We start from the raw sequence: 16,379 nt of genomic DNA on the forward strand, positions 1-16,379 counted from the left end.
CAGCTGATGATTGATTTTTTTTTCCCCCACCCAGAAATGCATAATTAGATTTTGTCTGGTTATGTTAGTTTCCTTCTTGCTTAGCTGAATTTTTATTGAGTCATTTTTAGCAGGTACTTCTCCTAGCACAGGTTCACAAGAAATGGTTAAATTAGCCAAAGGTTAAATGTCAAATATAAAGCTCTCTTCTGTGGTGTAGACTTCTAAATTCTAATGAAAATTTCAGTTCTTCTTCATTCTTATGTGCACAGTAATTTTATTAATTTCTTTTTTTTCACCGTGGATATTGGGAGGCCCTCACAGACAATAGAATCAATTTATTCTTCAACCTTATTATTCAACCTTAATTAAAATTTGGTTTATAACATGTTTTTTCTTTCTTTTACTTCTTGTTTTTCAGATTATGGCACAGGCTCAAGGTTTGGGGAAGAGATACATGAAAGCCTTTTTTAAAGGTTTCTTTGTTGCTGTTCCAGTAACAGTGACTTTCCTGGACAGAGTTGCCTGTGTGGCAAGAGTGGAAGGAACATCAATGCAGGTATTTTGTCCATTAGGGAACTAAAGTGAGTGTCTACTGACTGTAGCAAGGTGGAAAAAAATATTTTTCTGTATTGTTATTAAATGACTTCCTTGTAGCATGGGGTAGTTTAATTTTGACCTTGTTGAACAAATATTTCTGTGATAGGAAAAGCTTTTGAAAACAAAACTTGCTAAAATTCTGTCTCATTAAAAGGAAAATACATAGATAAGTAGTAACAAGGACACTTTTAAAAAATGTGTGTGTGTATATATATGTATATATATATATGTGTATATATATTCCTAGTCATTTACCTATGCCTCTCATAAGTACATAAGGACATAAGTATATAAGGATGTAAGTATTAGTTCCTTGTTTTTACTTTGCTTATACTAACTGTTTATACAGTGTTGACAAATAAGTATAAATAACATTTGTATGTAACATTTAGAAGATAAATAAATACTTATACTGAAGAGCTACTTTGTTTCCTCTGTTACTTGGAGTTGAAAAATATATGTTGCAGTGTAATTTTTTGTGTTTTGCAATTTTTGTGTTCTTTTCATTTTAAATCATATGCACTGAGTAGTGCTGTGCATCACCACTGATAACTATAATTTATTTTGTTCTAATGTTGCAACATTACAATTAGTAGAGACTAAAGATTTGATTCTCACATGCCAAGCCCTTTTTTCTGCTGATTGTCTAAGTAAGCTCAGAACCATGAAGCAATCAAGACCAGCTGCTAGTTTGAATTGTCCAGCATTCATGCAGACAAAACTTGGCCTAGAACCTGGGCTTGGCTGTGTTTAATGTTATAAAAAGAATGTGATGGTGGGGAGAGAATGACAGGGTGCCATTGTGACTTTTGTGGCAGTCTTTAATTTGATGTTTAATGTCTATCAAGAAACCTCAGCTGGTCTAGAAGGCAACTCTCATCTCAAGTTTCATTGCTTGTCTGGTATTCGTACATAATGATGGGGAAAAGGGAAACCTCCGTGGATGTATCAATTTGTAAATTCATTAGATCAAACGGGCTGTTTTCAGGTGAGATGGAAGGTGACAGCTTATGTGCAACTTTATATATGCAAGTTCTGTCACATAGTTCAATACCAAGGATTATAGCAAGTAGCCTGACCAGCCATCTCTGACAAGCACACTTGTTTCAGCAGCAAACATTATTGAATGTTCTATTCCATTATGCATAATAGCAGTTGTAATTATTCTGTGGCAGTTCTCCTGACTTTATTATTAGGATTACTGTACCTAAGCCTGTGAGCTCATGTGAATATTCTTTCTGTTCCCCAAGCTATAAGCAAATAAGTTGTGACCTTCTGGTATTCACTAGCAGCATAACAATTATCAAGTTAATCATTATTTATAGTAAAAGGGCATGCTTTTACCCTCCTACTTATGGAACCTCATGTCCTGTGAGGCTTCATCATATGGCTGGGGATCTCAATTTGCATGCTTTTAGCATTAGATTAGTTAGTAATTGGAAAGAGTGAATGTTTTATGGCTTCTGCACCACCAGTTCTAAATGAAGACCTGTGTCTCATTTGTAGGAGGCTATTATGCCAAGAACTTGGGCAAACAAGCTGGAGGAAGGAAGTAGGTCCTGTATTATTTCTTATAAAAACAAAGAGTTTTTGTGAGCCTGTTTGTTAACTACTTTTTCTGGACCTGTATTTTTGTTTTGCTAGACCTGAGACTTTACTAGTAAAAATGTCATGGGGAATAAGCTGTCCCTGAACAGACTGCATTAAATTATTTCTATATTTCTATACTTTTTGTTATGGTATCACAATTTATGTTATTTACATTAGGGAAAGACTTGCTGAAGGTTTTAGATGCTTGCTTACACACTTTTGACCTTACATTCCTTACTGTTCATGTGAATTAAAACCTACTCAGGACCTCAGCATATTACTTCTTGCCCATTGAAAAACTGCTTTTTTCCACAAGTCCCATGTGAAGTAAGTCTTTATCAAAGTAATCTTCTTAGCAAAGAAAAGTGGGGAAACCGTGGTACAGAGAAATAAGCAGTTTTAAATGGCTTTTGAAGTTAGATATTAAGTATCCATCCTGATTTGGGAGGATAGTTTTTCTGAGTAAAAATACGATGACATGTAACACTGTGTAATTTCTTCAGTTGAGGACAGTTAATTTCACTCCTATACCACAACTAGTTTGCTCCTCAAAGGTACAATCAGTCTAGGGATGGGAATTTCAGCAGTGAGTCTGCCAGCACATGTGGAAGGCCAAATTATATTGTAAAGTGAATACTGAAAACCTCTTCTACAAAAAAAGTAAAATGTTAGCAAATATTCCAACCATCATACCAAAAAATGAGGAGCTGCCTAGCTTTCTGTGGCCATTTAGGTTTCCAGGGCTAAAACCCAAATAGGACAGAATGTAGGGATTACTCCCTTTTTCCCCTCTCCTTTCCCTGTAGGAAAAGATAGGCTGGGGAAGTAAAAGGGTAACTAAAGACTTGAACAGAGAGTTAAGAAAGTAATTTTTACAAAAAAAGAAAAGGTATTTAGATAAGAGGAAGGTACAATATACAGATACATATACAGAATCAGATTGGATGGCAGTGGATTCATGAGGTGGTAGGCCTGCCCATGTGGTCAGCAGCAGCAGGAAGGTAAAGGCGAGAGGAAAGGATGATGCTGGAAATGGCTCCCACTTATATAGAGTGTAGGCAGGAAATGGGAGAGGCTAAACATGACCCAGGGATGCTGGGGGTGGGGTGTCCTGCTCACCTGGGTCAGGTTTCTCCTGCCCACCTTAGGGCCCATCCAAGGGAGTCAAGTTTCCCTTTGCTTCCTGCAGGTCTTAAATCACAACATCTCCCGTACTCTATTACATGTATCTCCTAGCGTTAAGAGTCTGAGTTAGAAGTCATCTGCTGATCAATTTGGAGATACCATAACTACATTGAAGACTCTGAAAAGGCTTGTTGGGAAATAAGCTCTTCTAAAGACTTCAGCTTGAACTACTCCTGAATACTTCCTTTCTAGTGAAAGAAGTATTTTGATAAAACCCCTGCAGAAAATCTGTGAAGACTGTGATGGGCTACTTCCTCTGCTGTTTCTGATGGGTTAACTCAGATCCACAATTGACTAAGTACCCTGGTTTTGTACCAGTTCACACAAAGTAATTCTCTGTGGTACTGTGTGCCTCCTAATACTTTCTACTAATTAATTACTTTGTTATTTTAATGTTGGGTTAAGTGAACAGTTTCATTTCATTGTATGGGTCTGTGAGAGTTCATGCTGCTTTGTATGCTGTTATGAAAGGCCCACATTTACTGGCAGTGTCAGTATATGCTGCAAGTGTAGGGTTCTTTTGTTCCTTTGAAGAGGGTACTGAGATTAGCGTTGTTACAAGTACGTATTTCATTTTTAGTGCATTACACTTGTATAAGTGGTAATAAGCCTGCAGAAGGTTTGGTTTTTCTGGGAATTAGTGTTCTCTTAGTTCCTCTTTGGTTTTAATATTAAATGATATGTAGTGAAAGCAATCACTTCTTTTCGTTGGGCTTGTCATATGTAATTTAGTTTGTGTGCAGTAGCGTATTGAAAGACATGAGCTATAGTTAGTCGTAAATTAATGGCATTTAACGTGGCATTTATTAAATAAATATATGAAGAAATTCCTCAAAAACAACACATTTCCTAATGTTCTTCTAGTAAGTGGGTACATTTTTACTGATTTTAATGGATATTACCTGTTGATGGAATGAGAGTTAGGTGGTGGATTCATGAAGGAACTGTAGATGTGAAGCTGGTTTTTCTCTCCCTCTCTCAGCCTTCTTTGAATCCTGGGGGAAGAGAAGCATCTGACGTAGTACTCTTAAACCACTGGAGCATTCGAAATTACGATGTACAACGTGGGGACATTGTGTCATTGGTGTAAGTAATTTTGCATACATTTCAATACATGCTTATATAAATGTTGAGTTATCAGTATTTAATCTAGAATATGTATGAGCAAGGAACATACAAATTTTAATAATGCATTATTGTTATTCCAACAATCAGTTTTCAAACCCCAGATGTTCAAAGAATGCATTTTCAGGTTTTTACTGACAGGAATGCAGTGGAAGGTAATTGCATGATACAGATATACATGCACCAAAACTGCCAAGAAAAAAGAGCTGTGGGATAAAGAGAGAAAATAGATGAAACGTGGCTTAACAGAGTATACTTTTTAAGCTGTTTGGCTATGCGTTCATATCTGTAGAGAAAAATAGTGTTTCTTTACCAATTAATACTTTTTTTTTTCCTGGAGAAATCTGGCTACTGAATAAAATCTAAAAAATATTATGAGAATTCATGTGTCTTTCTAAAGGACAAATATAGCAACAACAACAAAAAAGTTTTATAATTCCAATGGGAAGGTCTATGTATCAAGACAAAAGGTGGCAGTGTTCCTCTGTTGAAGTCATATTGAAGACTAACGGAGGACAGAAACTCCATTTCAGCCTTAGAGTAATACAGAAGTGGAATGTCAAAGTGTGCATAAATGACACAATGATATAATACATGCTTGTACTACATGCTTGGGTAATTTAAGCTTAAGGGTTTAGTTTTGTAGGTGAAATGCACAATACGTAGATTGTAGCAGGACTGGCTTTGGAAGCTATACTACCTAGCTGTCTTTGTGTCATATATCTCTTCTAATTGTCCCATTTTTTTGCTTTACTCTTCACTGTATTGGTAATTTGTATGACAATTTTCACTCCTAGTTCTTAAAACAAACTCTCATGTAGGCTTCTTTTGTTTAAAACTTAAAATTTGCTTTATGGTGTTGGTCTGTCTTCTTGACTCGCTTCTAAGATTTTCTGTAAGCGGTCTAGTTACAAACATGAATTTATTCATCTTCTAAATACCTGATACTGCAAAAGGACTCCAATTTCAGGTCACTTTATGACTGCTTGTAAAATTTGATCCTGCCTGTACATCCCTCTGCCCAAGTAATGCTCTAGTGACTAAAATAATGAATGTAACTGATAGTAATTAATTGACTGAAGAGAGGATGAGCATGTTGTCTGATCAGAAAACAGAATAAATCATTTCATTCTTATGAATGTTTGTGGGACTATTTGAGCAATCTGCTTTGATTGCTTTCATTTTGCTATATTCCTGGGCTTCATAGCTAATATTTTAGATGCTGTGGGGTTTTTGTATGTTTTAAAATTTTGCCTGTTTTTGATGGAACTTATATACACTCATTTGGAGGAAGTCATCTTGTATTTATGCACTGTACTGAGGTTTTTCCTAGTCTTTGGGGAAGTATGCTGAACTGTCTGACTAGAGAATTCAAAAAACACTTTAAGAACAATACAAAGGAAGTTAAGCAATGTAGAAAATCAATGGAATAGTTTTTGTATGAAAATAGTGAAGCATATTTTATATATTATAACAGCTTTTAAGTCATTGAGTCCTTCACAATATGGGTTTGTTTGATGTTGAGACCTTTGGCCTACTAGCATATTGTAAAGTTTTTAATTGTCTCATAAAGACTTACAGGATGTAGTGTATGGATGTGATTTTGTACCTGTGTGAGTTGTTTGGGATTTTGGGTACATGAAGTTTTATTTTGTAAACGGGTTAATATTTTTATCCTTTTCATTTCTGTTGTTTACCTATTATTTCTAAAACTTACTAGTGAATACATATTTTACATATATGCATGCATTTTATTTTGTGGTCCTCAGAGGATATGGCTGATTTAGGCAAGGCATGAACAGGGAAGACCAGTCTCCCATCAGCTGCTGCATTTTCTGTTTCTTTCAGAAGTTCTCACTTGTCAGGTGTGTGACTGAGATAGGCAGATGGATATGTAAACCTTCTTTCATATTCTACCTGGCTGCTTAACATTCATCCACTGTCTCCTCTTTGCCAAGTCATAGTGGAAAATAGGTATGAGGTTGTGAGAGGGTGGTCTTCTGCAGAACAAAAGCTAAGGTTAAACATTCCTTCATGGCAGCTTGTCCAGGGCCATCCAAGCTCTTTGTTTTCTTCATACTATCAGAAATATTGTGTCATTCTGTATGGGTGATGTTTCTGTCAAAATAATCTTAAAAGGGATTATTGATGTCCCAACTGACAAAATTCGGTGTAAGTAGATGGCCAACAGCCAAACCTTGGAGCAAAAAGATGTTACTCCTGAAGGCCCTGGGCACCTCAAGAGAAGATTGTCAGCCTGTGATTATGCTTATGGTATTGTTTGCAGCTCCAGGAGTTTTTCCTCTCTCATCTGATCCAACTTTTGATGAACACTTATAATTTTGTTATTTTCTGACTTTGGTTACAAATGAACATCCTGTCCCCAGCATTTGGTGTTCATGCCTGGTTAAGGTAGTAAATAAAGACTGTATCTTTATGGAAACATTTGTCATGTGTCTCTGTCATCCTTGTCTCTGCATGTGATGTAGCTGTAAATGTGCATCACAACCAGAGCCATAAAATTAGCCAAATGTGTGTGCTCAGGTGCATAACCTTGGTTTTAGACATACTATTTAGAATGGCATTAGTCCTTAAAAGTATATAGAGTTAGATAAAACCAATGGAGAGAGTAAGTTGGTAGCAAAGAAGGACTTGCTTATTTGCATTTTAGTGTTTTACAAATAGTTAAATCTCACTTTGACTTTTTAGAAAATCTTTTAAGTTAATGTTTTTCCTTTTACCTTGGATTCATCCTTATTGACAGCAGAATTAAGAGAGCTCAGTGTTAATGGTGTTAACTTTTGAACACACAATTTTAAGTAGATTCAGAACTAAGGAAGATCATTATCATCCTGGATTTGATTACTTGCTTGAATGCTTAATGTAGATATTAGTATATTAGGGGGCTTAATAAATTAAAAATCAAAGCAATAATGTTTTTTCAGTAGAATAACTTCTGTTACTGTGTGTTGCAGAATACTACCTTTGCACCTCTTAAATAGATGAAAAAAAAACAGATCTTGGTATTTCAGTAATTTTTGTGGTGAAACAGGCTTTTTATTTTGTAAGAGCTTTGCTGAAGTAGAGCTTAACAGTAATGTAGAATTTTACCAGGTATTGTAGAATGGGTTATAAGTTTAGTAGGTTGATCCCAGCTGTTTCTACTCCGTGAAATTTGAGTGCCAACATTGTAGCTGTAGCAATATGCATCACAGTGTGGGCTTGATCCTTGGGACTGTATGTTGCAGCTGCACTTCCTGGTACTGAGGGAAATGGTCCTTTTATGTTGTGTAATGGACACTTTTGCCAACTTACCTTTGTGTAATTTGGTCTCTACTGTGTACAAATGCAGGCATTGTTATAAAAAGATGTTGCCAAGGAGTGATTTTACAGTTCTAGAACTCATTTTGCTTGTCTCTGACCTTATATCCTGATTGTAAAATTGTGCCCTTGTGAAATTGTACCCTCTTTTTATTTAATGTAGAAAAAGTTTGTTGTAACCTACAGAAGACTGCAAAATCAGTACGTACGTAGAATGGATATTTTATCGATATGACAAAATTTAAGTAAGCTTTTGAAATGAAGACATAAAAGTATTAAGACATTTAATACTTTTTTAATAAGTAGAAGTTTAGACATTGTTTTGTTCTTTACTTGGTTGATAGGTTTTTTTTAAAAAGGACATAGTAATAACTGAAGTTTACATGGATTTTGAATTCTGACATTTCAAGGCTGTAAGGCTACTAATTTTAGCTTTTAGAGTTTGTGCTGCTTCTGTAGTAGAGAGTACACCTTCTCCAAGGTGTGACTGAAAGCAGGAACTTACTGGGTAGGTTGCCCAGTGTCCCTCCTGTTTTAATTTAGAACGTGTGCTTATGTGTTAAATAAATTAACTTTGCTAGTTTAAGCTGGAAAAAGATTGAGAACTAGTGCTCTTTGTTATGTACCTTCTGAATGGTAACATGATTCTAAAGTTTTGAACTGTAATAGCTAAATTACAAATGAGCAGTATATTTAAAAACATGCTTTTGAAGGTCAGCTATAATAATAAGAAAACAAACACTGTATATTTTGATAGCCTCTTGTGAGTTCTTATATAGAAGCATAATTGCTTTAAGTACGAACCCAGCTTTTTACGTAGAAACCTCCCTGACTTTTGAAAACCCCCCACTATGCTTCCTGTCTCCTATCCTGATGAAGGATATTAAGTGGCTTCTGTCACTGTTTCCTCTGACTGTAAGCTTATGTTCAGACCTTTTGGCAAACCTCCTTGCTTTTGGTAACTGCTAAGTATCTTTATGTGAGGTTATGTGCCTTTGAGATCTGAAAAATCCAGTGCAATTCAGCATTCTGGAGGCAGAATCAAAGTACTGTGTGTGAGGTTGCCTCTGCAGCTATGTCCCTCACTGACATCTGTTCAGAAAGGAGAGCTGGAAAAGATAGTCACCATGATGATTTTATGTGATAGCTCAACAAGTTTCACCCTATTCACAAAAATTTGAATAAATGTAGAGGTGTTCAGTCAATGGAAACAAAAGAGTGTCAAATAGTGCAAGGCATATATATATACTATTTATAAAATATCACTAATTGGAATTTAATTAATAATCCTAACCTAATAAAATAAAAATTAGTGAGAAGATATTATTGAAGTAACTACCTTGAATTTAAATCAGTAGGTACAATTATGAAAAGACTTTTTAATAAATAATGATAGATGCAACATGAATGGTTCTTGCATTATTTTTAAGAAAGCTTCTTTCTGACTGCAATACTGAACAACTTTTTACGAATATCTCTGCTTGACCTTCTTAAGTCTTCCAATTTCTATTCTATTTTTGTTTGTACTTAGATCCCTGTACCAAGTCATCTGTCTTCTGGCAGGTAGGACACTGCAATGGAGGTTGCGCTGACATAGAAGCTAAATAATCACTTTACTTTCTGTGCCTCAGTGACCTCAGAAAATCTTTTCCTATTCTGTTCTTTTAACTGGGAAAAAAAAACCTCCTTATGTCTTCTCCTGGTAAAAATCAAATACGTAGTTCTACTTTTATTATCTCAGTTACAATCTAGTCTTACAGTAGATATCATGGTTTATATGAGTGTGCTAACACTGTATTACATCTTATATTTATAAAGTAAAGTAAGGTTTTTTTTTTTTTCTAAAGAAAGTTTTCAGCTATTCCACATGATCCCTGGTTTTATTATGAAGTTCTCAGGATGGGTTTAAGTAGCCAGTTAATGTAGCACTGTGAAAGTTGAGTGGTTGTGGAAGAAAGAAGTTATTGTAGTTAAAGTTACTGTTATGTAATTTAAAGTCTATGGATATGAATAGGAAGTTTAAGGATTTGACTGCAAGAATCATTGCTGGAGAGGGTCTTGCTAGAATCTTTAGGTGAAAAAGTGACATATATGAATGTTATAACTTAAAGATTCTTTAGTGGTTGATTGGAATTTGGATAAATTTTTTTTCTCCAAAAATGTTAATAATGTGTCACTCAGATAGCTTGGGTTATTTGTGAAAGAGGTGTTAGCTTATGAGGAAGACTACTGTATTGTTGTAAGTGGTGCCAGGGAGAACTTCATATTCTGGTTGATTTTGATTTTATTTGCCCCACTATTGAATTAAATACCTTGCTACTGAATTAAGTACCTTGCTATTGAATTAAGAAATTGTTGCTTTGTGAGCATTTATTAGAGTATCCATTTGAATACTGAATTGTAATTTTGCTGAAAAACACTTCATGGATTACTGAGTTAAGATGATCAGACAAAAGTCAACATTGTGCTAACATATATTATGCTTACATAAACCAGATTGTGACCAGTGGTAATTATCACAGCAATGTGTCAGATAAAATTACTAAATCTACATCATATATTTGATTGGATATAAGTGGATCTAGAATCCTGCTGTAAGTTCAGTAATGTTGGCTCTAAAAGCAAATCTTGAGATTGCTGAAGACCATTATCTGAATCAGGTTTTTTATGCTAGTTAGCATCCCTCGAATAAATGTATGGGCATCAGAGTATTTGTCAGAATTTAAAATATGAATTTCTATTAGTTAGAAAGTAGTTTAATCTTAGTGACAGTTATTAAGGTAATTCCATCAGTTCTTATCTGAGGTATTGCTCTTGTAGTGACTGAAGGGTACAATTTTAAAAAACTACAGAACTCTATTGTTTTATAACTCTATAAGTCACTACCATGACTTAGGTTGTCAGTTTTAGTTTTGAGGTTATTCTACTGCTTATGGTCTTTGCTTTCATTTAAAATACGGCATTGGGGTACTTGACAAAAATAATTAAAATTGGATGTGAGATTTGGTTGAATGTACTGCTGAGATAAGTATCATAAAATTTCCCCAAGACACATTCTATTGAAAGTAGAGGAAATTATCATCTTGCCAACCTCAGTACCAATTCAATATCAAGATTAAAGATGTTCTATACAGGATCTTCTACAGATCTGTACTCCGTGTTTTAAGTATTTTGTTTCTTGACTCATCTATATTTGCACTGGAGTAACTGAGTTACTGTTATATTACAACTCAGACAGATTAGGAAATGAATAATAAAAAGAAGTTTCATCTGAATATGTGATTCTTCAGAAAGCAAGAAAGATGGGAGAAAAAGTTGTTCAATTGTAATCTTTAAATTTTAGGAAGATCAGATAAGGTACTAGCAGGTAGTTAATACACAAGGAGGGCCTATATTTTGCTGAAGAGGACTGTTAACAGTAATTGTCACCCTCCAAACAAAATTTATTTTTACTTTTTAACAAGCGGGCATATAAAGGGGGGGGAAGTCTCTTCTAATAAATGAAAGAAGTTGTATCTTCCTCTATCAAATAGAAAAGGGGACAGCACAGAGTTTTCTACTGTTCTTAATGATGGGCAGACATAACATATTAGAGATCCTGGGTTTAAATGGACAACTGCTAGAAATGTTGCAGAAATTGAAGCTGAGAGATGAATGGCTGGAAAGCTGTTTCTGATCTTGTAACTCACTGCCTTGCAGTGTGATGGCTGACTGCCCTGTGAAGGTCATGTTGAGCAAAAGGAGCTTGAAAACCTGCCTTGGCTTAGAAAAATGTCATTTTTGCCTTTTGAAATATTTATAATTTAGATGCTAGGAACTTGCTTTGCTTTCAGCAGAATCTGGTGTTATAAATGCCTGCTGTGATGTATGTACAGAAAGGCAACAGTATATTTTCCCTAAACTTTCTTTTTCTTTAACCTTAAGAAAATTTGACAACTCTGATAGGGAAATATTTGGTGGTGGGTTTGTTTTTTTTTTTTCTTCTCCATATGTTTCCAACTGCTGAGACGTAATTGCTAGTTATTTATGACTGGCATCGCTTGGAGATACCTACATCTAGGGAAGGTTGTACAAGTCAGTGACATAGCCTACACAATCTCATTGCTGGAAGTGCCAGGAAAAATGATTGTTTCCAATGCTCATTCTCTATAATGTAGTCAGATTAGACACCTACTTCTTACGTAAATTCAGACTGATGATATAGGATAAAAAAAGTCATAGGTGTTCATATGGCTATCCTTGTATAAGAATAGATAGAAAATATCAAATGTATTTTTTTATTACTGTAAGTATAGAGGGACATGTATTCAGTCTGCTGAACAGGTCTCTTGAAGATTTAGAATGCTGCTAAACTGAAAGTAAACTGATAGTCTGTTGAAAGTAATTTTCTTCCTTTGAAGGTACAGGAAGCAAATGCACCAGCTATGATTCCTAAAGAAGATAATGTATCTCAACTTAAACATGGGTTCTGCTGAACTGATAAAATGCTGAGTGCTGAATTGATGAAATACTAGATTCAGTTTAAGATAAACTTCTCGATGGATTAAGATCTTACCTTTCATATTGCTTTGCTTGAATCGTGAATGGGACACATTTTGTGTCTGTTGTGCTATACTTAGAGAGTGAGTAATGAAATATCTTTTATTTTTTTAAGAACAGCTTTGGATATCAGATTATTCTTTCTCCTCCTCCATATGAAACCAGTCTTTTTGAAGCCATTCTTCCCTAATGTCCAGGCTTGCCTATTCCAATGCTAAGTTCTGTTACCTGCAATAGTATGAAAACTTTAACAGAGAACTATATGTAGGATGTTGTAATAAGTTAGCAATTCTTGAAACCCAGATGCAGTAATTTTTCTTCAGTGATGAAGCTTGATAACGTTCATTTTATTTTATTTTTAAAGTCCTGGATGTCAGGTATTAAACAAATTGAATTGGTTCTATAATTTTTGAGCATGCAAAAAGATATCCAAGTACATTTTAGCCTTTTGTGCAGTTAAGCGGCTTTTATTTTGTGTACAACCTGGGAAATACTGAGTTGATGTTTTATTACACAGGATATTTCATACAGTGTTCTTGGACAAATTGTAGTTTAAATACTGCCACAGCTGACTTCATATCTTTTAGTAATAACTTCCCCTAAGCCAGTTTAGTCGGTTATGTTATGAGCAACCATAAATATTAACTGCAGAATGTTACTTCTAGGAATCTTTCAATGAACTATGCATATGCTGACAAAGTGAATTCTGCTTACACATTAAAAAAAATTATTTCCAGTCTAATTGGTAATGTTAGAAGAAAAAACATGGGTCTTAACCTGTGTTGAGCATATTGTGGACATGAATATTTTTGCATGTAATAAGCAGAGTCTTAGCCTTGTTTCTTGTTATTTTTTTCTTCTGTCCTCTTAGCAAAGGTGAAAACAAGGGAATAGAAAATTATCAGGTTTAAAATGATAATTAACCTTATCATCACTGTATTTTCTAGGGAAATTATCTTAGGTTGTATTCATGAATGTAACATTAGTTTTTTTATGTGCAATCAACTGCTCGGAAAGTGCAATTGAACAAAATTAATAAATATGCTTTAAATAAATCCATATATATTTGTTCAGCTGAGACGAGACCTTAACGACTGTTGTCAGCTGTCTAGCTGTTGGTTAGCTACAAAGAAATGGAGTCAAATGCTTATCAGAGGTGTATAGCAAAGGGTCACGATTTTAGCAAGGGGCATTCTGACCAGATATAAGGAAAAAAGGGGGCAAAATGAGAATAGCTAAGTTTTTAGCCAGAGTGACCATGAAACCTCTGTTCATGGAGCTATTTACAATTTGGCTAGTAAAAACATGAGCACCCTGATCTGCCTTTGCAGTTTGATCTGTTTTGGCCAGCAGTTGCAGTAGATGACTCCCAGATGTTCCTTCCAATATAAATTACTTTATCTGCATATTAACAACTGAACTTTTAAAATATCAGATGTAGTGATATCCCTTCCAAGTCAGAAGTCAACATTACCAGTTAGTGTTTACAGTGTGCATCAGGATGTTTTAAATTTCTTTCTAGCACGGACATATCATTTCCTATTAACTCAGATGTGGCTGTGACATTTGACATGTATCAGCTTCTAAAAGACCCTGCCATGTGTTGGAAGCTTGTTGTGTTAATAACTAAAAGTACAATGACTGTTAAGATTGCATTTAGGTTTTTGAACTAGATTGTAAATTCTCTAAAGGAGAAACAATTAACAGATTCAGGCAGGTATGTGTGGTGAAACAATCAGTGGGGTGAGTGCCAATCTGCATGCAGACAGCTGAACATTGGGTCATGTTTAACATACTGTAGTAAAGGGAAATACTTTGCAAATGTATGTGGAGAGAAGTTCCCAAGTGAGAAAAGGAGCCTGGAAAAGTACACAAGTAATTGTTTGCTCACTTGTTAAATTTTCAATTAAGTCTGACCAAATTCATTTGTAAGGGACAGGGTCAACTTTTCGCCTATAAATCAGAGAGAAATGTGTCAGGAATAAAGTATGAAGGATGCCTAAACTGAAGGCAAAATTTAATGTGGTAGAAAGTGAAAGCAAAGAGGGGTTACCTACAAATTTTAGTGTCATGGCTGTAATTTTAATGACTTTATGTAGGAAGAATCTAGGAGAATCTTTTTCATTTATTTCATAAATAGAACTGAAATTGATTTGAACTTGACCTGTGTCCTCTGCCAATATAGAGCAGAATCATCTAACCTGCAATTCTCTAGCAACTCAGCTCGGTATTTCCCTGGTAGTGCAGGTATCTTCTTCTATGGCTACCTTTGCCAAACATAAAAAAGCAGTATATAAACATAATCCCTGGACTAGGGAAAAGGCTAGAAGTTAAAACTGAAAATGAATTTTAAAACCATGATCCATAGCATAATGACATTTTTAGGGTTTTGGTAATTAACAGTGTTTATCTTAACGTGAAAAAGAAATGCCTACTATTATGTGTTGGTTTATATGTTTGCTTTGAGGGACAAATTAGTGGCATTTCAGAACAACGACTTTGATGTTTCAAGAACTAGGGCAACTGTAATAAGTGTGGTCTTGCCATATAAAGGGAAGTATACTGTCAGCAAAAGATAATAGCATCCTGTACACCCAGAAGGCCTGCTGCGATGTTTGCATCTGCATAAGATCCCCTTCGCCCTCAGAACAATCTATTTTTAAACTGGTGCTGAGTCTGACCTTAGTAAAGAGATACTGTTGGAAGATTTTCAAATGCATGATCATGCACAGTGTGTTCCTCAGTCCTATAGGACACTGACAGTAGTATTTCTTTTACAGCAAATTTGTATTAGTTTGCACTTTCCTTGAGTTCAAATACTTATCTGTTTAACATTAAAGTGAAAGCTTGATTGCAAATTATATTCTGTATTCTTAATTGATAATGGATTACCTGAATCCATGAGACAGAATTAATTTGAGATGGTTTCAGACTTCTGATTAAAACAGCACTAGCTTCTACAGAACATGAAATGCTGAGTTTGTTGTTAACTACATTTCCCTCACTGTGATCTGGAATTTCTTTGTAAAATTTGTGAAAAATGTAGATTGTTCTAGGTCAATATAACCACTACTTTGTAGGAATGGCATGCACACCACTGAGAATTAAGAGAGCTGTTGGTATAGTTGACATATGTTTATTGTAACATTTTTAATACCTTGCAAAGCCAGGAAACTGTAAGAACAATAATCTTTCATGGGCCTCTTGTGACCCTCTAAGATAAAGTTTGACCTTTATGTTGTCCCATGATCTCTGGACTGTAATATCAAATGTTAGTTAGATTTTTAAAAATACTTAGCACTTGTCACCCTTCCTGCATGAAGCTCTTTGCTTTCCAGTGGTCAGATGGTGCTTTTTGTGCATCATTAGGACTGCACTGCTACTACTTAACTGAGAGAGGGGGGCACTTCATTCTGTATGGTTTGAAACTGACAGTGATAGGAAGGTGCAATGTTGAAATAAATCTGTACTGGGAAAAGTTTATGATACTGTTAAAATGTATTAGCAACGTTAAGTTAAACCTGCTTTAGCAAAGCAAATTATCTCTGAATATCTGAACTCGAATTTAGCAGAAGTGTATTTTAATACCTCAAACTGTTATCTAAATGTTTCTTATTTTTAATAATTAAAATGGCTGAGCATGTTAATATAGGATATTTTATCTTCTTTATTTCCCATTTTGTCTATCTTTTTTGAGGTATTATTTCAGTGGTTATTGTTGAGAGAGTTTTGAGTAGTTTGCACTCCAATTATATTCTTCTAGTCAATTTTCATTTGTAATTCTGTGGCCATTTCTGATATTGAAGATGTTACACAGTTTGGGAATGCATAAAATGAATTGAGGTTGATGTGTTTAGAGAGTGTTATTGATTCCCTTTTGTGTTTCCTTAGAACTGGAGAATGTAGTCTGCAGCTTAGGAGCTGTTTTCTCCCACTTTTCTAAAATCTACCTACATTTTTCCACCTGTAGAATTCTAAACAGTTTCCACTTTTTTCCCTTATAACTCTTAACAGAATTTTTTGTGCACTTGTTTTTATTT

At 34.9% G+C, this 16,379-nt stretch overlaps 1 protein-coding gene across 2 annotated transcripts in view; it reads left to right on the plus strand.

Annotated features, from left to right (window-relative positions):
* Positions 1–403: 403 nt before the first annotated feature.
* Positions 404–16,379, plus strand: part of IMMP2L (inner mitochondrial membrane peptidase subunit 2) — a 397,034-nt gene continuing 381,058 nt past the window's right edge. For both annotated transcript variants that reach the window (XM_054399583.1, XM_054399584.1), the window contains exons 1-2: positions 404–538; positions 4,337–4,440. In XM_054399583.1, the coding sequence (XP_054255558.1) occupies positions 404–538; positions 4,337–4,440 (239 nt within the window). The remainder of the gene's footprint in view (positions 539–4,336; positions 4,441–16,379) is intronic.

This window comes from Indicator indicator, chromosome 3 (assembly GCF_027791375.1).
Source record: "Indicator indicator isolate 239-I01 chromosome 3, UM_Iind_1.1, whole genome shotgun sequence".
NCBI lineage: Eukaryota > Metazoa > Chordata > Aves > Piciformes > Indicatoridae > Indicator > Indicator indicator.